Consider the following 24,044-nt stretch of genomic DNA (forward strand, 5'->3'; position numbering starts at 1 on the left):
AGACTTGCGGTACACGGCTGTTAGAAGGGGGGCAAGTTCTTTCGCGTACTCTGTGTAGAATCGAATTGGTATCCCATCAGGTCCAGTGGACTTTCCTCTATTGAGTGATTCCAGTTGCTTTTCTATTCCTTGGACACTTATTTTGATGTCAGCCATTTTTTTGTTTGTGCGAGGATTTAGAGAAGGAACTGCAGTGCGGTCTTCCTCTGTGAAACAGCTTTGGAAAAAGGTGTTTAGTATTTCAGCTTTACGCGTGTCATCCTCCGTTTCAATGCCATCATCATCCTGTAGTGTCTGGATATGCTGTTTCGAGCCACTTACTGATTTAGCGTAAGACCAGAACTTCCTACGATTTTCTGTCAAGTCGGTACACAGAATTTTACTTTCGAATTCACTGAACGCTTCACGCATAGCCCTCCTTACACTAACTTTGACATCGTTTAGCTTCTGTTTGTCTGAGAGGTTTTGGCTGTGTTTAAACTTGGAGTGGAGCTCTCTTTGCTTTCGCAGTAGTTTCCTAACTTTGTTGTTGTACCACGGTGGGTTTTTCCCGTCCCTCACAGTTTTACTCGGCACGTACCTGTCTAAAACGCATTTTACGATTGCCTTGAACTTTTTCCATAAACACTCAACATTGTCAGTGTCGGAACAGAAATTTTCGTTTTGATCTGTTAGGTAGTCTGAAATCTGCCTTCTACTACTCTTGCTAAACAGATAAACCTTCCTCCCTTTTTTTTATATTCCTATTAACTTCCATATTCAGGGATGCTGCAACGGCCTTATGATCACTGATTCCCTGTTCTGTACATACAGCGTCGAAAAGTTCGGGTCTGTTTGTTATCAGTAGGTCCAAGATGTTATCTCCACGAGTCGGTTCTCTGTTTAATTGCTCGAGGTAATTTTCGGATAGTGCACTCAGTATAATGTCACTCGATGCTCTGTCCCTACCACCCGTCCTAAACATCTGAGTGTCCCAGTCTATATCTGGTAAATTGAAATCTCCACCTAAGACTATAACATGCTGAGAAAATTTATGTGAAATGTATTCCAAATTTTCTCTCAGTTGTTCTGCCACTAATGCTGCTGAGTCGGGAGGTCGGTAAAAGGAGCCAATTATTAACCTAGTTCGGTTGTTGAGTGTAACCTCCACCCATAATAATTCACAGGAACTATCCACTTCTACTTCACTACAGGATAAACTACTACTAACAGCGACGAACACTCCACCACCGGTTGCATGCAATCTATCCTTTCTAAACACCGTCTGTACCTTTGTAAAAATTTCGGCAGAATTTATCTCTGGCTTAAGCCAGCTTTCTGTACCTATAACGATTTCAGCTTCGGTGCTTTCTATCAGCGCTTGAAGTTCTGGTACTTTACCAACACAGCTTCGACAGTTGACAATTACAATACCGATTGCTGCTTGGTCCCCGCATGTCCTGACTTTGCCCCGCACCCGTTGAGGCTGTTGCCCTTTCTGTACTTGCCCAAGGCCATCTAACCTAAAAAACTGCCCAGCCCATGCCACACAACCCCTGCTACCCGTGTAGCCGCTTGTTGCGTGTAGTGGACTCCTGACCTATCCAGCGGAACCCGAAACCCCACCACCCTATGGCGCAAGTCGAGGAATCTGCAGCCCACACGGTCGCAGAACTGTCTCAGCCTCTGATTCAGACCCTCCACTCGGCTCTGTACCAAAGGTCCGCAGTCAGTCCTGTCAACGATGCTGCAGATGGTGAGCTCTGCTTTCATCCCGCTAGCGAGACTGGCAGTCTTCACCAAATCAGATAGCCGCCGGAAGCCAGAGAGGATTTTCTCCGATCCATAGCGACACACATCATTGGTGCCGACATGAGCGACCACCTGCAGATGGGTGCACCCTGTACCCTTCATGGCATCCGGAAGGACCCTTTCCACATCTGGAATGACTCCCCCCGGTATGCACACGGAGTGCACATTGGTTTTCTTCCCCTCTCTTGCTGCCATTTCCCTAAGGGGCCCCATTACGCACCTGACGTTGGAGCTCCCAACTACCAGTAAGCCCACCCTCTGCGACTGCCCGGATCTTGCAGACTGAGGGGCAACCTCTGGAACAGGACAAGCAGCCATGTCAGGCCGAAGATCAGTATCAGCCTGAGACAGAGCCTGAAACCAGTTCGTCAGACAAACTGGAGAGGCCTTCCGTTCAGCCCTCCGGAATGTCTTTCGCCCCCTGCCACACCTTGAGACGATCTTCCACTCTACCACAGGTGAGGGATCAGCCTCAATGCGGGCAGTATCCCGGGCAACCACAGTCGTCGTCCAATCAGGGGATGCGTGGGACGAGCTGGCCGTCTCCGACAAACCCCCATCCGGACCCCCACAGTGATGCCCATTGGCAACAGCCTCAAGCTGTGTGACCGAAGCCAACACTTCCTGAAGCTGGGAGCGAAGGGATGCCAACTCAGCCTGCATCCGAACACAGCAGTTGCAGTCCCTATCCATGCTAAAAACTGTTTTGCAAAGAACGTCTGAACTAATCTACAGAGAGCGCAAACAAATTGACAAAATTTAAACGGTTATTAAAATACAAGATTGCCTAGTAAATGCAGTAATGCTGCTACTTGCGCACTGCTGATACTGCTCGGCGGCGGAAGGAGACTACGCGAATTTACACTATTCAGGTACTAAAACGCGATGCTACACTCTCAAATACTATAATACGGCCGAAATTTATGACTTAAACAATGCAAGTACCAAAAACACGCAAAGAAATTAAGAATTAAACTATGTAACAAATGAGTGAGCTAGGAGTATACGACTTGCTGCTGCAGCTGCTTATCCAACGGCGGCAGGGAGCACACTGACTGTGACCAACCGACACTGGCCGTTCAAAACAAAAACAGAAGACAAACGACTACGCGAATTTACACTATTCAGGTACTAAAACGCGATGCTACAACTCTCAAATACTATAATATGCCCGAAATTTATGAATTAAACAATGCAAGTACCAAAAACACGCAAAGAAATTAAGAATTAAACTATGTAACAAATGAGTGAGCTAGGAGTATACGACTTGCTGCTGCAGCTGCTTATCCAACGGCAGCAGGGAGCACTCCTGGTGGAAGTCATAGATGTGGGTTATGGTTTTCCTCAAGTTTCTCGAATGACCAACACATCCAACATCTTACTACTCCACACTTCAGGATGCAAAAAACTTCATGGCCATCCTCACAGCTCTCAACTCTCAACACTTCTTCCAATTACAGCCCCCTCATACACTTTGAAGTCCATCCGCCACAGGTTTTCTATCCTCAATCCAGTGTGGACCTTTGTATTTTCTGAAGACTGTCAACAATGGCACCCAGCTAACATTTCTCGACTTCTGGACCACACTGCAGTGGAAGTAAAGTTTCCAGACAGTACCGTTTGTCATAAACATATTAACTAGTTGTGGTCTCACCACATTCCACTTTTTGAGCACATGAGTTTACCTTCCTCTTTTGTTCCAGGGGTTGGACCTTCTCAGCCTCCTCTTCCGAACAATGCCTGCACTAGTCAACTGCACCCAACAATGGCTCCTTCAGAGGAGTTATCTGACCACCAGCACAGCCAGCTCTGATGCCCATGAAGGTGTACCTCACCTTCCCAGTTACATCCACAGTTGTTGGGCAACCGATGCAACCCAAGGACAGTGCATGGGACTACAGTCTTTCCTCCCCAGCCAGGAAGCCAAGGGGTGTGGGTGGGGTGTGGAAGATTTGCTCTATCGTGGGCTTACACCTACTCTGTCAGCAACGTATAGTACGTCCAAGTTACTTGAGCAGTCGGTTTCTTAGCAGATGACCCAAGAAGGCTACCACACTCCACATGGCCACCAGACAGCAGACAAAGTGCTGTCAGAGTACACTGGCCCCATGGACCTTCTTTTGGCCACATGGCAGGAAGTAGAACAAGCTGTATACCAGGCCTGGAGCTGTACTTCAGCTGGTACTCAGTACCTGAGCACTGGGGCTAGGTGCCGAATGCAGTAACATTTCATCCTTCAAGAGCTCACTCCAGAACCATCGCTATGCCATCATTGCTGCCCATGCCAGTCTTCTCATCCCGCAACCTACAATGTGACCTTTCAGGAAGAAGATATGGAACCTAGGTGGTGAGTGATCAGCAGATTTGTAATAATTCTGGGTTCATCCTTATAGCTGGCTTCACCAAACTTAGTAAATTTATTGTTATGAACTCTGACAGACAGGCACCTTCAAGACTTCATTTTGGCACCTAGCATGCAAAGACTTCAGTTTAAAACTCTTTGTTTATTCACCAGTGATGTGCCTTCTGCCTCAAGCACTGTCTGTGTTAAAACAAGAACATTTATTTTGCTTGTGACTGTTTTCAACTGTCTTTAACAAAGGAACATTGTGTTATCTTGACAAAAATAAACTTAGAGCTCTTTGCATACTTTTCTTGACCCCCTGTGGTGGATACCTTACTTTGGTAGTTACTGTACACTTCGCGCATAGATCTTTTCACAGATGCACAAATCTCTACTAACTTTCACTTATCATCATTTATGTGTTCCCTTTTGAACCAAGAGTGCAACAATGTCTTCTTCCTCAGCATCTGCCAAACTTCGTTATTAAAACATGGTGGGTCTTTTGCATCCTTGATCCACTTACTAGGCACATAACTCTAAAGACCATGATTTACAATCTGTGTGAACTTTGCTCATAATTCCTCTACACGTACATCCATCTTACTGGAACTAAGTGATGCCAAGTCACTGTCTAAATGAGATGTTGGTAACTGCTTATCTGCTGTGTATCTAGCAGACACTCTCCTAGCCTTCTTTACTGATTTATTAGCTTTCATAATCACAGTTGCCATAATGACATCATGATCACTAATCCCCATTTCTGTACTGAAATTGTCTATAAGTGGAAGAGTTAAATGTGAAACTTACCAGAGTTTTAACAAATTCCCCAAAAAGGCAGAAGAAATCCAGGAAGAAATAGGAGATTTGAAGCAGTAGAAAATAAATCTTTGGTGACTAAAATCTGCAGCTAACTGGGCACACGAAAGGGTAAAATATATTAGACAACACATGTGAAATTAGATTACTGTATCAATTCTTATGAAAAGGTATTTTATAATACATCTACGGTTGTCTTTAGTATTTCTAGTCAAAGGTCAGTCATTATTGTGTTAATGTTTGGCTGAATTACAGTAGCTCTATTTATTTAATGGTCTGATGACAGTGTGTTAAAGGATTATGGTCAGTTCATTTAGAAATCCATACAAATGTTGTTAATACCTCAAACACAGGGGGAGGGGTCTACTGGTTACTGTGAGCTCCAAAGTTAGGAGAGTTATGGAGTCCTTTAGGCAGATAGCCTTCAGGGCTGGATAGAAAGCCATTGTGCACATGGTATGTCTAACAGCAGCCTCATCCATGATGTGGAGATTAAGGGCTACTGGCCTCGTGCATGGGGTGCAAGCAGAGCTTGCAATTTGCAGCATTGTTCCCAGAATTGATGGGGGCCTTAGGTTTGAAGCTAAGTGGAGGGTCTCAACCAATGGTTTCTTCAACTCTGGGATGGTCTTGGCTGCAGATTACTAGATCTGCTTTATTTTGTGGGGTTTGTTACTTTATTTTGTGGGGTTTGTAGGACTCCCCTTGATAGGTCAGGGGTGCACTGCACAAAGGAAGTACCTTCTCGGGGAGTGGAGAGCACACGAGGATTTTTTAAGGCCAGGCAATAGTTTGAGGTGCTCTGATGAAAACTTGCCAGGCGATATGTGACAAGAGAAGTCAAACGGTGTTCAGAATATAGACACTGCGACTGTCATAATTTTATCAGTAAACTGTCAGAGTATTTGTAATAAAGTTCCCAAATTTACTGCCCTCCAGGAAAGTTCTTGCACTCTAATTATTCTTGGGACCGAGAGCTGGCTTAAACCTGAATTAGGAAACTCTGAAATATTTAGTGAGTTGTGGAACATGTATTGGAAAGACAGATTAGAGGCTATAGGAAGGGGAGTGTTCATTGCAGTTGACAAAAACATTGTCTCTACAGCGGTAGAAGTTGAGTATGACAATGAAGATACCTGGTTGTGTACAACAGGTGTAGGTGGAACTAAGTGAATTGTTAGATGTTTTTACCGGGCACCCGATTCTACTTTGATAGTTCTACAGTCAATCAAAGGAAGTCTACAGTCAACAGTGTTTAACTACCCAGATCATGCAGTATTACTTGGAGACGACTACCAGGTATAGACTGCAATGTCTATGGATTCATTACGGAGGGTACATACAGACAGCCATGCGAAATACTTTCAAACATGTTTTCGCCATCTTGAGCAGGTAGCTTGGCTGCCCAAATGCAGTGGAAATATCTTAGACCTTGTAGCTACAAAAAGGCTGGACCTTATCAACAATGTTAGTATAGAAACGGGATTTAGCAATCATGATGTCGTTATATCAACTGTGATTACAAAAGTTTATAAATCAGTCAAGAAGGCTAGGAGAGTGCTTCTTCTACATACAGCAGATAAGCAGTTATTAGTATCACACTTAAACAGTGAATCGGCATGACTTAGTTCCAGTAAAATGGTGTAGAGGAATTATGGGAAAAGTTTAAGCAGATTGTAAATCATGGTCTGGATAAATGTGCCTAGTAAGTGAATAAAGGATTAGAAAGACCCACTGTGATTTAATAATGAAATTCGGCAGTTGCTGAGAAAGCAGAGGCTGCTGCACTCTCGGTTCAAAATGCAACACACAAATGATGACAAGCGAAGGTTAGTAGAGATTTGTGCATCTGTGAAAATATCTATGCATGAAGCCTACTATAACCATCTCACCTTAGCAAAAGACCTGGTAGAGAACAAGAGAAAACTCTTGTCTCGAGTAAAATCGCTAAGTGGGTCAGAGGCTTCCATCCAGTCCCTTGTTGACCAATCTGATGTGACTGTTTAAGATAACAAAATGAAAGCCAAAGGTTTAAATTTCATATTCAAGAAATCTTTCACATAGGACAATCCTACAAACATGCTGTCATTTGACAATTGGACAGACTCCTGTACAGACAACGTAAAAATAAGCATTCCTGGCGCAGAGAAACAACTGAAAGGTTTGAAAGTAAGTAAATCACCAGGTCCGGATGGAATCCTAGTTGGATTTTACAAAGAGTAATCTATGGCATTGGCTCTTTACCCAACTTGCATTTATCTTGAATCTCTCATCCAGCACAAAGTCCCAAGTGATTGGAGAAAAGCACAGGTGACTCCAGTATGTCTGGAGGGTAAAAGAACACACCTGCAAAATTAGAGACCAATATCACTAACTTCTCCATGCTGCAGAATCCTTGAACACTGCTCAGTTTGAATATAATAAACTTTCTTGAGACCAAGAAGCTTATGTCCACCAATCAGCTTGGTTTTAGAAAGTATTGCTCATGTAACACTCAGCTTGCCCACCTCGCACATGATACACTGCAAACTACGGGTGAAGGGCATGATACACTGCAAACTACGGGTGAAGGGCAACAGGCAGATTTCGTATTTCTTGATTTCCAGAAAGCATTTTCACGGTGCCCTACTGCAGGCTGCTAATGAAAGTACAAGCATATGGCATAGGTTCACAGATATGAGGGTGGCACAAAGACTTCTTAAATAAGAGAACACAGCAGGTTTTTCCCTCACTCTATTTGCGAGGGGCCCAGGAGAGGAAATGACTAGCAGTGGTACTGAGTACCCTCCTCCATGCACTGTTCAGTGGCTTGTGGAGTATCGATGTAGATGTAGTTGTAGACTAGTAGCCTTCTCTTTTTCCATACCTCGTGTGTTGCTGCAGACTATTTTGAAGACACTGCTCCATATCTTGAATTTGGTAAGAACATACATTTCTAACAGTTGTTAGATGAGATTTTGTCGTGCTACATTATCTGTAGCATGATAGCATCATAGACTTGATGATACATGACAACTGATTCTTCTTTCACATTCTCAAACATGCACTCACTCAGCATTAACGAAAAGTCCTGATTTACTTAACTGCAAACATGAAGCACAAATAATTTTTAACCCAGAAGTTATCACAACAATGATAACGTCATTTGCCTATACAATTATAGATTCCCAGGGCATCAGCCCACGGTCAAGTTATAAGATTATGCAGCTTGCAAATTATTATATCAGCTAAGGAATCACAAAGTCAGTTCTCTTCCACAGGTATTAAAAGAAGTTTATCTGGTCAGTTATTGGAAGCAATTGGGATTTGAGTCATAAGTCTGGGATCAAGACTACTTGCAGCTTTTACCAATATATAAATCAAAGGAGATGAGGGTTATTTTACTAATTTTTGAAGTAAGAAATAAGCTTTATTGGAAGTAAACGACTATCACTTTGAACCAATGCAGTATTAATCAACATTTCAATTTTCAAAAAATTGTTTTATCGCATTTTGGAAACTGAGGCCAAGGCAAGGTGCAGAAATGAAAGACAGTCCTTGGAGATGGATGATAAAGCATTTTTAAAGACATTCCTGGGAAATTATGTTACGGCAAACCTGTTAGGACTACAAAATGCTTTGAGTAGCAACAATGTTTGTAACTTTCTGTTAATGGTGAAATTTCATGCAAGTTCCTAGTAATTTAATATTTAGAAAGTTTAACAGTCACACACACTAAATTAACCACCATGAGTAAAACTATTTGCTGTGCTAATAATTAAAAACTAAATGAGTGTTAATGAACCAATTAAAACTCAAGAGCTGGTCCTCTTCAAATTTAGAAATATCTCTCAAATTACTGAGCCACAAGGAAAAATCTAGACTATTGTGTCCGCATTTTACTTTCTGTTGAATACTTTGTGGCTCGCAGCAACAAAAATCAATAAGGTACTTATCACGCAAAAATGAGCCTTAACAATATTAGATAAAGGAAATAACTGAATATTATGAGATAAAGGGCACTTTTACTATTGATATAGGGCAGACATGACAACTGAGACCTCTGTTTTGTGCTCCTGTGAACAAATTCATTTTATGGCATTGTGTGTGGCAGTGTCACACCAATGCATAGACCTCTCATTTTCACTTTTCATACTATAATACAGAAAACAGGGAGATCATTCACTGCGTGTGACTACTGACCACAAGGAAAACTATCCCTTTCCATCAGCATTTTATTCATCCAGTAAGCATGAAAGTGTGGTTATGTATTCACACTTGCCCATCTGTTTCAGTTATTTTTCCCTGTTACATGCCATCCACACACTGTTGTTTCTTAAAGGATTTTCTCATTGTTTGTTCTTGTGGTCTTCAGTCCTGAGACTGGTTTGATGCAGCTCTCCATGCTACTCTATCCCGTGCCTACTGCAGTACCTTCTGCAGCCTACATCCTTCTGAATCAACTTAGTGTATTCATCTCTTGGTCTCCCTCTACGATTTTTACCCTCCACGCTGCCCTCCACTACTAAATTGGTGATCCCTTGATGCCTCAGAACATGTCCTACCAACCGATTCCTTCTTCTAGTCAAGTTTTGCCACAAACTTCTCTTCTCCCCAATCCTATTCAATACCTCCTCATTAGTTATATGATCTATCCATCTAATCTTCAGCATTCTTCTGTAGCACCACATTTCGAAAGCTTCTATTCTCTTCTTGTCCAACCTAGTTATCGTCCATGTTTCACTTCCATACATGGCTACGCTCCATACAAACACTTTCAGAAATGACTTCCCGACACTTACATCTATACTCGATGTTAACAAATTTCTCTTCTTCAGAAACACTTTCCTTGCCATTGCCAGTCTACATCCTCTCTACTTCGACCATCATCAGTTATTTTGCTCCCCAAATAGCAAAACTCCTTTACTATTTAAGTGTGTCATTTCCTAATCTAATTCCCTCAGCATCACCCGACTTAATTCGACTACATTCCATTATCCTCGTTTTGCTTTTGTCGATGTTCATCTTATATCCTCCTTTCAAGACACTGTCCATTCCGTTCAACTGCTCTTCCAAGTCCTTTGCTGTCTCTGACAGAATTACAATGTCACTGGCGAACCTCAAAGTTTTTATTTCTTCTCTGTGGATTTTAATACCTATTCCGAACTTTTCTTTTTTTTTCCTTTAGTGCTTGCTCAATAGACAGATTGAATAGCATCGGGGAGAGGCTACAAACCTGTCTAACTCCTCTCCCAACCACTACTTCCCTTTCGTGCCCCTCGACTCTTATAACTGCCATCTGGTTTCTGTACAAATTGTAAATAGCCTTTCGCTCCCTGTATTTTACCCACGCCATCTTCATAATTTGAAAGAGAGTATTCCAGTCAACATTGTCAAAAGCTTTCTCTAAGTCTACAAATGCTTGAAACATAGGTGTGCCTTTCCTTAATCTTTCTTCTAAGATAAGTCGTAGGGTCAGTATTGCCCCACGTGTTCCAACATTTCTACGGAATCCAATCTGATCTTCCACGAGATCAGCTTCTACCAGTTTTTCCATTCGTCTGTAAAGAATTCGTGTTAGTATTTTGCATCCGTGGCTTATTAAACTGATAGTTCGGTAATTTTCACATCTGTCAACACCTGCTTTCTTTGGGATTGCAATTATTATATTCTTCTTGAAGTCTGAGGAAATTTTGCCTGTCTCATACATCTTGCTCAGCATATGGTAGAGTTTTGTTAGGACTGGCTCTCCCAAGGCTGTCACTAGTTCTAATGGAATGTTGTCTACTCCCGGGGCCTTGTTTCAACTTAGGTCATTCAGTGCTCTGTCAAACTCTTCAAGCAGTATCATATCTCCCATTTCATCTTCATCTACAACTACATACTCTTCCATTTCCATAATATTGTCCTCAAGAACATCGCCCCTGTATAGAGCCTCTACATACTCGTTCCATCTTTCTGGTTTCCCTTCTCTGCTTAGAACTGGGTTTCCATTTGAGCTCTTGATATTCAGACAAGTGGTTCTCTTTTCTCCAAAGGTCTCTCTAATTTTCCTGTAGGCAGTATCTATCTTACCCCTAGTGAGATAAGCCTCTACATCCTTACATTTGTCCTCTACCCATCCCTGCTTAGCCATTTTGCACTTCCTGTCGATCTCATTTTTGAGACTTTTATTCCTTTTTGCCTGATTCATTTTTTGCATTTTTATATTTTCTCCTTTCATCAATTAAATTCAATGTTTCTTCTGTTACCCCGGGATTTCTACCAGCCCTCGTCATTTTACCTACTTGATCCTCTGCTGCCTTCACTATTTCATCTCTCAAAGCTACTCATTCTTCTTCTACTATATTTCAGTCCCCCGTTCTTGCCAATTGTTCCCTTATGCTCTCCCTGAAACTCTGTACAACCTCTGGTTCTTTCAATTTATCCAGGTCCCATCTCCTTAAATTCCCACCTTTTTGCTGTTTCTTTAGTTTTAATCTACAGTTCATAACCAATAGATTGTGGTCAGAGTCCACATCTGGCCCCGGAAATTTCTCACAATTTTAAACCTGGTTCCTAAATCTCTGTCTTACCATTATATAATCTATCGGAAACCTGTCAGTATCTCCAGGGTTCTACCATGTATACAACCTTCTTTCATGATTCTTGAACCAAGTGTTAGCTATGATTAAGTTATGCTCTGTGCAAAATTCAACCAGGCGGCTTCCTCTTTCATTTCTTAGCCCCAATCCATATTCACTTACTATGTTTCCTTCTCTTCCTTTTCCTACTGTCAAATTCCAGTCACCCATGACTATTAAATTTTCGTCTCCCTTCACTACCTGAATAATTTCTTTTATTTCATCATACATTTCTTCAATTTCTTCGTCATCTGCAGAGCTAGTTGGCATATAAACTTGTGCTACTGTAGTAGGTGTGGTCTTCATGACTATCTTGGACACAATAATGCGTTCAGTACGCTGTTTGTAGTAGCCACCGAACTTCACTAATTCCCACTATATCTAACTTTAACCTATCCATTTCCCTTTTTAAACTTTCTAACCTACCTGCCCGATTAAGGGATCTGACATTCCACACTCCGATCCGTAGAAAGCCAGTTTTCTTTCTCCTGATAATGACATCTTCTTGAGTAGTCGTCGCCCGGAGATCCGAATGGGGGACTATTTTACCTCCGGAATATTTTACCCAAGAGGACGCCATCATCATTTAACCATACAGTAAAGCTGCATGCCCTCGGGAAAAGTTACGGCTGTAGTTTCCCCTTGCTTTCAGCCATTCGCAGTACCACAACAGCAAGGCCGTTTTGGTTAGTGTTTTAGGGCCAGATCAGTCAATCATCCAGACTGTTGCCCCTGCAACTACTGAAAAGGCTGCTGCCCCTCTTCAGGAACCACACGTTTGTCTGGCCTCTCAACAGATACCCCTCCGTTGTGGTTGCTCCTACGGTACGGCAACCTGTGTCGTTGAGGCACGCAAGCCTCCCCACCAACGGCAAGGTCCATTGTTCATACAGACTACAAAACTCAAACTGATATATTCCACACAGACTACAAAACTCAAACTGGTGTATTCCACATAAATAGTAAGACTGCACCCAAAGGTACAAAGCATTTAATGGTCTCGTTAATTTCTGAATCACTAAATTAATGAATAAACGACCAGAAGGAATGAGAAGTAGCTGAATAATACATCACAAATATCTGTCTATGAACCAAAGGTAAATGTCATTGAATTCATTCTTTCAAAAATATTTAAATTAAGGAAAGAAAGCTAAATTTTAAAATCATACAGACATCACAATCACTAAAGATAGAAAATCCCGTGTCATCCAGCACAGGCTTCAGCAAGTGAGTGACTATTCTTCAGAGAGACATCCGAAGATGGAAGGTGGTATTAATTAGATACAATATTGTCCACATATATTTCGTATTCCTGAACAAAGTGCTCTTGAGTACAACTGAAAGTGTATAGCATTTTAGTTAACAGGTTTTCTTTTAATGCACTGTTTTAAGAATTTTCTTTTACCTTATCTTGCACTGTGGGAATTGAAATGAATACTTGCTCAATTTGAAATCTGGCAGTAAATCCATCGCAGTGTTGACACTATCAATATGAAGAGTCTGAGATGGGACCTGAAATACAGTAAAATAAAAGTAAGCTTCAAACAAAACACTAATTTCTTTTGTATCAAATCTTTTGATTCATTTTTGAGGTACTAAAAATAACAAAAAATAATGCAAATAGAGAAAATGTATGGAAAAAAAGATGACAGAGCCAAAAATACTTCCTAAATACTCGCATTGTGTCACTTTTCTTTTGTAGTCCTTTATAAACACACCAAACTTAATACTAGTCATCTCCCTAATCACTCGCTGTCCTGAGGGGTGATTTGTTTTTGAAACAGATGGATCAGTAGTGTCTATACAGTGAGTACTAGTGACTAGTCTTCTCCCTGATCACTGACTGTCTGGAGGGGTGATTTTGTTTTTGAAACAGGTGGATCAGTAGTGTCTATACAGTGAGTATTAGTGATGAACACTGTCAGAGTAATAAAAAGAAATGCATTCATGCTACGATTTACACAATGATGCACATTATACCATCATAAAAGGCCACTTGTGCAGCAATTCCTCTTGGAGAGGAGTTTAATTAGCTTATACAGATTAGACCGGTACCTTCTGAAGCCACAAAGAAAGTTCCTTTCCATGCACTACACTTTTCAGTTATACACATCCACACTTTACTCTCCTGTTTCTTTTCCTCAACTGCCCTAATCACAAAAAACCAGAAACTGATGCTTTGGCTTTATTGTTAGCTTCTACTATTGTCTTTTCAATGTTTTCAGGTATACTATTTTAGTCCTATAACAATTGATTGTCAGGTGTACTTTGAAAACTCCCAATTAATTGCTTGAGTATATCTGTACTAAATGCAGATACTACACTGTCATTGGCAAAATGTAATTAGTTCAGATGAGTTCCATCAAATATATATTCTTTCCTCCATTTCCCAGTTTTGGGACCTGAAAATTTCCTCTACGGCTTTTGAGAACAGTTTTGCTGATAAGATGTCTCCTTGCCCAACACTGCTAATGATAATTCATAGTCACTGCTCAGTTCTATAATTTTGTACACAACTTTTACATAGTCTCTTGTGGAGCAACCACTTCTAATACCAACTTGTTCCTTTACCTACTTAAAATCTAATGAATTTGTTAAGCAATTAGTGGTAACTACAGAGAGGAACTGTATAGGACCATAGTATTTGTTGGTGTTGTCTGCCTCCCTTTATATATGAAGTAAAATAATTACCGAATTATTACAGTTTAGGGGAATTTTCTTCATATGCAAAAATTATGTACACAATTTTGTAATTTCCATTTGTATTGCGCCACACTGGATAACTACCAATGGTATATATTTTAGCAAATGTTTCCCTAAGACTGTCTTCTTCTGGATTTAAGTATCCAAAAATATATAGTGGATGTTATACAGCAATCGAGCGCACTGTAGGGCTAAAGCCATCTCTCACTTTGCGGAAAGACATGCAAATCAGTAGCATCAGGTTATGGGATCTGACATTCCATGCTGTTCTGTTTTATTTCTTATTTTTTATTATTTCTATAATTTTGTTATTTTGTTTCATATTTCTTAATTTTTTAAACTTTTTTAATTTTTTATTTTTTCCCTTAATTTTTTTGTTTTACAGTTACACAAATTTAATTCATAACAGAATAATATAATTGCAGAGAGAAAAAAAATCTACTCACCGAGAGGCGGCAGAATGCACACATGAAAGGAGGTTATAATTAGGCAAATTTTGGAGCCAGTGGGTCCTTCAGGCAAAAGGGTTGGATGAGAAGGAAGAAGGGTGAAGGAAAAGGACTGGAGGTGTCTAGGAAAAGGGGTAGATGTTGGGAAAGTCACACAGAATCGCGGGTCAGGCAAGACTTACTGGACTGGATGAGAAGGAATTTTTAATTCAGATATGCATGAGACTGTATATGCAAACATATAAAAAATAACTATAAATGCTTAATACAGAGGTTCAGGGAGAGCATAAGGGAACAATTGGCAAGAACGGGGGAAAGAAATATAGTAGAAGAAGAATGAGTAGCTTTGAGAGATGAAATAGTGAAGGCAGCAGAGGATCAAGTAGGTAAAATGACGAGGGCTGGTAGAAATCCCGGGGTAACAGAAGAAACATTGAATTTAATTGATGAAAGGAGAAAATATAAAAATGCAAAAAATGAACCAGGCAAAAAGGAATAAAAGTCTCAAAAATGAGATCGATAAGAAGTGCAAAATGGCTAAGCAGGGATGGGTAGAGGACAAATGTAAGGATGTAGAGGCTTATCTCACTAGGGGTAAGATAGATACTGCCTACAGGAAAATTAGAGAGACCTTTGGAGAAAAGAGAACCACTTGTCTGAATATCAAGAGCTCAAATGGAAACCCAGTTCTAAGCAAAGAAGGGAAACCAGAAAGGTGGAACGAGTATGTAGAGGGTCTATACAGGGGCGATGTTCTTGAGGACAATATTATGGAAATGGAAGAGTATGTAGATGTAGATGAAGATGAAATGGGAGATATGATACTGCTTGAAGAGTTTGACAGAGCACTGAATGACCTAAGTCGAAACAAGGCCCCGGGAGTAGACAACATTCCATTAGAACTAGTGACAGCCTTGGGAGAGCCAGTCCTGACAAAACTCTACCATATGCTGAGCAAGATGTATGAGACAGGCAAAATTCCCTCAGACTTCAAGAAGAATATAATAATTGCAATCCCAAGGAAAGCAGGTGTTGACAGATGTGAAAATTACCGAACTATCAGTTTAATAAATCACGGATGCAAAATACTAACACAAATTCTTTACAGACGAATGGAAAAACTGGTAGAAGCCGATCTCGTGGAAGATCAGATTGGATTCCGTAGAAATATTGGAACACGTGAGGCAATACTGACCCTACGACTTATCTTAGAAGCTAGATTAAGGAAAGGTAAACCTACGTTTCTAGCATTTGTAGACTTAGAGAAAGCTTTTGACAATGTTGACTGGAATACCCTCTTTCAAATTATGAAGATGGCGTGGGTAAAATACAGGGAGCGAAAGGCTATTTACAATTTGTACAGAAACCAGATGGCAGTTATAAGAGTCGAGGGGCATGAAAGGGAAGCAGTGGTTGGGAAGGGAGTGAGACAGGGTTGTAGCCTTTCCCCGATGTTATTCAATCTGTATATTGAACAAGCAGTAAAGGAAACAAAAGAAAAGTTCCGAGTAGGAATTAAAATCCATGGAGAAGAAATAAAAACTCTGAGGTTCGCCAATGACATTGTAATTCTGTCAGAGACAGCAAAGGACTTGGAAGAGCAGTTGAACGGAATGGACACTGTCGTGAAATGAGGATATAAGATGAACATCAACAAAAGCAAAACGAGGATAATGGAATGTAGTCGAATTAAGTCGGGTGATGCTGAGGGAATTAGATTAGGAAATGACACACTTAAATAGTAAAGGAGTTTTGCTATTTGGGGAGCAAAATAACTGATGATGGTCGAAGTAGAGAGGATGTAGACTGGCAATGGCAAGGAAAGTGTTTCTGAATAAGAGAAATTTGTTAACATCAAGTAGAGATGTAAGTGTCAGGAAGTCGCTTCTGAAAGTGTCTGAATGGAGCGTAGCCATGTATGGAAGTGAAACGTGGACAATAACTAGGTTGGACAAGAAGAGAATAGAAGCTTTCGAAATGTGGTGCTACAGAAGAATGCTGAAGATTAGATGGGTAGATCACATAACTAATGAGGAGGTATTGAATAGGATTGGGAAGAAGAGAAGTTTGTGGCAAAACTTGACTAGAAGAAGGAATCGGTTGGTAGGACATGTTCTGAGGCATCAAGGGATCACCAATTTAGTAGTGGAGGGTAAAAATCGTAGAGGGAGACCAAGAGATGAATACACTAAGTTGATTCAGAAGGATGTAGGCTGCAGTAGGTACTGCAGTAGGCACAGGATAGAGTAGCGTGGAGAGCTGCATCAAACCAGTCTCAGGGCTGAAGATCACGACAACAACAACATTGTGACAGCAGATAAAGCTTTCAAAAAACAACAGGATGGACCTTAATTACACATGTTTGTCTACTTTCTTACAAAATTTGAACCAATTTAAACAAGTCTGAAACATAGACGTGGCACATATAAAAATCTTACAAAAAACATGTTTCCTGCACATAAAAAATGAATGAAGCTAGATTTTTAAAAGTGAGTTTTCAATTTTGCATCAGAATGCATTTTTTATTTATATGGTTCAGTTTAAGTCATTCCTGCACATTCAATTCGTGTAAGACAAATTTTACATGCTACATTTAGCTTGACTTTAAAACAAGATAAAGATTAATGGACAGAAATAAGCCGTTTGACTCTGTCTATTTACCTACTTTCGTGCAAAGTTTCAAGTGATTCATAAATTGAAGTATAGAAGTTGTACACTTCAAAAACCTCCCAGAAAAACATGTTTTTTGTCTGTAAAATCCAAACAAAGAAAGATTTTATTCAAACTGTTAACATCTATCTTAGACCACGACCCAATATATCACTGGACCAAATTTGAACCAGTCCAGAGTTATTTAAGGATGACATGACATCCAAATGAGGGTGATTGTTTTTGCACATAAAATCTGAACAGTGTACATAAAAAGGGTGGCATTAATTTCATCTGAATTAAAATATTTCGCAAAAGGAATTAATCATTTTGTACAATTTGCCTGGATGCCAGCCCTCGTTCATCATTCTAATCTTGCTTAATGTACTGTAACATGGCTACAGCGAGATAGATGTTCAAATAGCTATACAAATGGCTGCTGGTCCAGACTAAACCAAAAACTTTTTACCCCCTGTTTTTAGCTCAAATAGGAACTGAGCACCAATGCCTTCCCCAAACCCCATTCTGCATGCTGTCTTCTCATACGTACTTGTTACAGCACTTCTGCACAGTAACAATAAAAATGTCATCACTTGAAGGTATGCATGAAAGTAATTCCTGCCACAATATTCTGGTGCCATGTCTTCTGGCTATCTTCATTTGTATGATGGGGAAGGTAACACTGAATTTTAATAATTAAGACCCCTCTGGCACGTGCATGACGTGTTCTGAAGTTGGTATGCAGGTGATACTGGAGTGCATGCTCTTCTCCTACAAGTCTGCACATCTCTTTGAGCACCCTCTACGGTGAACACTGACCATTTCAGTATTGATCAATCATCTTCATTTTGTACAATCACAGAAAGATGTCGACTATTCAGAGCATGAAGTGTCCCAATTACAGGATTCCATGTGGTGTCCAGCTGGAAACCACCAGCACAATTTATCCTCCTCAGATGGTCACATTGTCACTGATTCCTTCATGATTCAGTCCCAAAAGTTTGATGTATGGGTGTGATTTACAAGCAAGGTGAACTGGACGCTCACTGATCTGATGAGACAGATCGCAAAGTTTAATAGATCTGTGACACAGATGCCACTGGAAGTTGGTGTTTGATGATATATTTTCATATTTGACACAAAAATTGATGTATGTCACAACTGTGTCAGAGCAGGTAAGAGGTCTTAATTTTTATCCTGCATCTGTTTCACCACGAGTAGTGAACTTTGTAAGCTGCAGCACCAATGCCATTCACCCTTTTACACCCGATGCTGCAGAGGAAGTTTCTTGGTTGCCTTATCCGGTGATAAGAAGAGCTATACCACAGAAGAGTAATGTATGGCCAATAGAGAGAGTAGTCTCCGCAACTTACAACCAGGTATGGCAAGTATAGTATTAAAAGCAGATAAATGTAACAATGCCATGCTGATTCCACAAGATCAACATTTTTCACCTGACACAGTGTACTGCAGGATCAGTAAGAAACATAATGAGGAAAACTTCAGGGCTTTTGACAGTCAGCTCTCTGCCAAAGGAGGCTATCAAAAGACTGAGATGACATAATATTGTGATAACACGGTTCACTTGCAGTATATGCTTAAGTCTACAAGAAATGTTTACCTCTATGACCTACTGTGATTGATAATGTTGGAGTGTCCCTTTATGGTTTGGTCAAATGATTGACATATTTATTCAGTCGCATTGTAGGCAAGTATCTGCAGCACATATGCCATTCTACTAATTTTTTCGTCAGATTTAAGTCACTTAACTGAAAAGTATAGAATTATTTGGTAGTTCTGATGCTGTCCCACCTATTACAATAATACCTTTGGTGGGCTCACTACATCTGATCAGTAACAGGTTAGAGAATGATAAAACACCAAAGTTTGAGCACAGTCTCTCCGAAACATATTTTTTACTTAATGAGTCCTTTGAATGATGTGATAGTGTCGTGTGTGGGGCCCTTTGTCTCCCCTAGTGACCAAAAGTTTTACAAAATATTTTGAGGAGCGATCACTTGACTCAATCATTTTACAACCCACAATATTCTGGTAATATATATATACATTTCTAGTTTGACTTTATGGTTTGAGCAGTCTCTATGAGACTCAAAATTTTATAAAATAAAATAAGCCCACTCACAGACTGTATTTACAAGCTAGCAGTTGCCACTATCCATCACAGGCAGTGGGCCCTGCAGTCAGAATTGGTACATATACAGACTGCCTTCCTAGAAAATTGATATTCATCTCATCAGATACTAGGTATGTTGCAGACATATAAACAATATATGGCAGAACAGGGAACAGGATGGGGACTTCAAAGTGACATTTTACCTGCCATATACTGGAAACGTTGCTATGAAAATAAGTAGAGTACTAAGAAAACACAAGGTTAATGTACTTCTTGTCCTCCAGCGCAAAATTGAGCATGTCTGGGATCAAAGATGACCTGGTGTTCTGTAAAAAACATTGACAAGGTTTCACAAAGTCCTGCAAATCTTATACAGGGCAAACCATATGCACCTATTATGAGAATATTATGGAGCACCAGTGGTTTGTCCCTGCAGGCCAGCAAAACAGCTATTGTCGAACATTATATATCTATTGGTCATTTAATCAACTATGTCATTGCTGATGTTGCTTTCAGTCTGAAGCCTTGTTTGATGCACCTCTCCACACTGCTCTATCCTGTGTGTGCCTCTTCATCTCTGAATCACTACTGCAACCTACAGCTTTCTGAATCTGCTTACTGTATTCATCTCTTTGTCTCCCTCTATGAATTTTATCATCCGCACACTTCCCTCAAATACTGAACTGGTGATCCCTTGATGTCTCATATTGTGTCCTATCAACCAGTCTCCTCTTTTGCTCAAACTGTGCCACAAATTTGTTGGCTACCAATTTTATTAAGTACCTCTTTGTTAGTTACGTGATCTACCCATCTAATCTTCAACATTCCTCTGTAGCTCCACTTCTGAAAGCTTCTATTCTCTTTTTGTCTAAACAGCTCATCATCCATGGTTAATTTCTGTACATGGCTACACTCCAGACAATTCTTTTAGAGAAATCATAGTTCAAAGTGGACAAATTTCTCCTTTTCAGAAATGCTTTTCTTCCATTTGCCCAAACGACAAAACACATCTACTACTTTAAGTGTCATACCATTATCCTTTCTAGCATTTGTAGACTTAGAGAAAGCTTTTGACAACGTTAACTGGAATACTCTCTTTCAAATTATGAAGGTGGCAGGGGTGAAATACAGGGAGCGAAAGGCTATTTACAATTTGTACAGAAACCAGATGGCAGTTATAAGAGTCGAGGGGCATGAAAGGGAAGCAGTGGTTGGGAAAGGAGTGAGACAGGGTTGTAGCCTCTCCCCGATGTTATTCAATCTGTATATTGAGCAAGCAGTAAAGGAAACAAAAGAAAAATTCGGAGTAGGTATTAAAATTCATGGAGAAGAAGTAAAAACTTTGAGGTTCGCCGATGACATTGTAATTCTGTCAGAGACAGCAAAGGACTTGGAAGAGCAGTTGAACGGAATGGACAGTGTCTTGAAAGGAGGATATAAGATGAACATCAACAAAAGCAAAACGAGGATAATGGAATGCAGTCAAATTAAATCGGGTGATGCTGAGGGGATTAGATTAGGAAATGAGACACTTAAAGTAGTAAAGGAGTTTTGCTATTTAGGGAGTAAAATAACTGATGATGGTCGAAGTAGAGAGGATATAAAATGTAGACTGGCAATGGCAAGGAAATCGTTCCTGAAGAAGAGAAATTTGTTAACATCGGGTATAGATTTAAGTGTCAGGAAGTCGTTTCTGAAAGTATTTGTATGGAATGTAGCCATGTATGGAAGTGAAACATGGATGATAACCAGTTTGGACAAGAAGAGACTAGAAGCTTTCGAAATGTGGTGCTACAGAAGAATGCTGAAGATAAGGTGGGTAGATCACGTAACTAATGAGGAGGTATTGAATAGGATTGGGGAGAAGACAAGTTTGTGGCACAACTTGACTAGAAGAAGGGATCGGTTGGTAGGACATGTTTTGAGGCATCAAGGGATCACAAATTTAGCATTGGAGGGCAGCGTGGAGGGTATAAATCGTAGAGGGAGACCAAGAGATGAATACACTAAGCAGATTCAGAAGGATGTAGGTTGCAGTAGGTACTGGGAGATGAAGAAGCAGCACAGGATAGAGTGGCATGGAGAGCTGCATCAAACCAGTCTCAGGACTGAAGACAACAACAACAACAACAACAACAACAACAACCATTATCCTTGTTTTGCTTTTGTTGATGTTCATCTTATATCCTCCTCTCAAGGCAATGATCATCCGTTCAACTGCTCTCCAAGTCCTTTGCTGTCTTTGACAGAATTACAATGTCATCAGCAAACCTCAAAGTTTTTATTTCCTCTCCCTAAACTTTAATTCCCACTCCAAATTTTTCTTCACTTTCCTTTACTTCTTGTTCAATGTACAGACTGAATAACATTGGGGATAGGCTACAACCCTAGCTCACTCCCTTCTCAACCACTGGTTCCCTTTCATGTCCCTCGACTCTCATTACTGCCGTCTGGTTTCTGTACAAGTTGTAAATAGACTTTTGCTTCCTCTATTTTACACCTCATACCTTCATAATGTCAAAGAAAGTATTCCAGTCAACATTATCAAAAGCTTTCTTTAAGTCTACAAATGCTACAAATGTAGTTTTGCCTTTCCTTAACCTATCTTCTAAGAAGCATCACAGGTTCAGTATTGCCTCACGTGTTCCTACATTTCTACAGAATCCAAACTAATCTTCCCTGAGGTCTGCTTCTACCAGTTTACCGATTTTTCGGTTCAGAATTTGTGTTAGTATCTGGCAATCATGACTTATTAAATTTATAGTTCAGTCATTTTCACACTTGTCAGCAACTGCTTTCTTTGGAATTGGAATTACCACATTCTTCTTGAAGCCTGGGGGTATTTTGCCTGTCTCATACGTCTCGCACACCAGATAGAAGTGTTTTGTCAAGGGTGGCTCTCCCAACACTATCAGTAGTTCCGACAGAATGTCGTCTACTCCTGGGACCTTCTTTCGACTTGAGATCCTTCAGAGCTTTGTCACATTGTACAGATCCTCTGTATGCTCCTTCCACCTTTCAGCTTTCCCTTCCTTGCTTAGGACTGGTTTACCATCAGGGCTCTCAATATTCATACAGCTGCTTCTCTTTTCCCCAAAAGCCTCTTTAACTTCCCTGTAGGCAGTGTCTATCTTGCCTCTAGTGAAATATGCTCCTAAATCCTTACACTTGTCTTCTAGCCGTTTTTGTTCAGCAATTTTGCAGGTCATGTCAATCTCATTTTTTTAGATGTTTGTATTATCTTTCACCTGTTTCTTTTGCTGCATTTTTAAATTTTCTCCTTTCAAGAACTAAATTCAATATCTCTTGTGTTATCCAGGGATTCTTAATAGTCCTTGCCTTTTTACCTACTGGATCCTCTGCTGCTTTCACTATTGCATCTCTTAAAGCTACCCATTCATCTTCTATTGTATTCCTTTTCCCTGTTCTAGCCAACTCTTGCCTGAAGCTTCCTCTGAAGCTCTCGACCTCTGGTTCTTTCAACTTATCCAGACCCCATCTCCTTAACTTCTGACCTTTTCCCTATTTCTTCAGTTTTAATCTACAGTTCATAACCAATAAATTGTGGGCAGAGTCCACATCTAACCCAGAGAATGTCTTACAATTTAAAATCTGGTTCCTAAATATCTGTCTAATCGTTATATAATCAATCTGAAACCCTCCAATCTTCAGCTCTCTTCCACATACACAAACTTCTTTTATGATTCTGAAACCAAGTGTTAGCAACGGTTAAATTATGCTCTGTGCAAAACTCTACCAGGTGACTTCCTCTTTCATTCCTTTCTCTAGTACATTTTCACCTAAGTTTTCCTTCACATCCTTTTCCTACAATCCAATTATGAAACAAAAATTGGGCCCCACACATCACATTCTTAAATCTCCACCATTAAGAAATCAGAGGAATTACAACTGTCTGAGGACATGATGTACTGACATGGCCCAGCTGGACAGCCCATGAAATCCTGTCTTTGGGAAGCTTTGTACTTTAGTAGTTCCACTATAGATCTCATGAAGCCAAATGTGACCCACTCCCATTCTCTCATCAAAGAATAGCCCCTAGCGCTACCAGAAATTGAACTGGAACCCTCCATTTGATAAACAGACATGCTGCTCACACCTCAGGTATGCCGAGGCTCTTTAAGCGGTTAACATCATCGAATAAGGGGCAATCAAAAAATGTCCATTCAAAGGCCACACTAGCACCTTGCCTGCATGCCAGTGCTTATATAACCACACCAGTCACACTGGATTGCATATATGCTGCAGCAATGCCCACGAATGGAAAATTTTTGATCGTCCCTCATAAAACGACTCAGCTGCATATGCAGACATGACAACTTTAAATATCAAGGACTGGAATAAAATCAGAATATTCACTGAATGAAACCATGCCTTTTCCTAACTCTTTTCAAATTTACTACCAGTTAATCTTGCCTCCAAATGTTGCTTATGTATTTCATGATAGGATCAGGTAGTTCACTGTAATGTCTACATCTACATCTACATTTAGACTCCGCAAGCCACCCAACGGTGTGTGGCGGAGGGCACTTTATGTG

The 24,044-nt window shown here is 40.4% G+C and overlaps 1 protein-coding gene across 1 annotated transcript in view; it reads right to left on the reverse strand.

Annotated features, from left to right (window-relative positions):
- LOC126416344 (centromere/kinetochore protein zw10 homolog) overlaps positions 1–24,044 on the reverse strand; it is a 186,028-nt gene that overhangs the window by 106,067 nt on the left and 55,917 nt on the right. The window contains exon 5 of the mRNA XM_050084021.1: positions 12,959–13,065. Within this exon, the coding sequence (XP_049939978.1) occupies positions 12,959–13,065 (107 nt within the window). The remainder of the gene's footprint in view (positions 1–12,958; positions 13,066–24,044) is intronic.

Source organism: Schistocerca serialis, chromosome 8 (assembly GCF_023864345.2).
Source record: "Schistocerca serialis cubense isolate TAMUIC-IGC-003099 chromosome 8, iqSchSeri2.2, whole genome shotgun sequence".
Lineage (NCBI taxonomy): Eukaryota > Metazoa > Arthropoda > Insecta > Orthoptera > Acrididae > Schistocerca > Schistocerca serialis.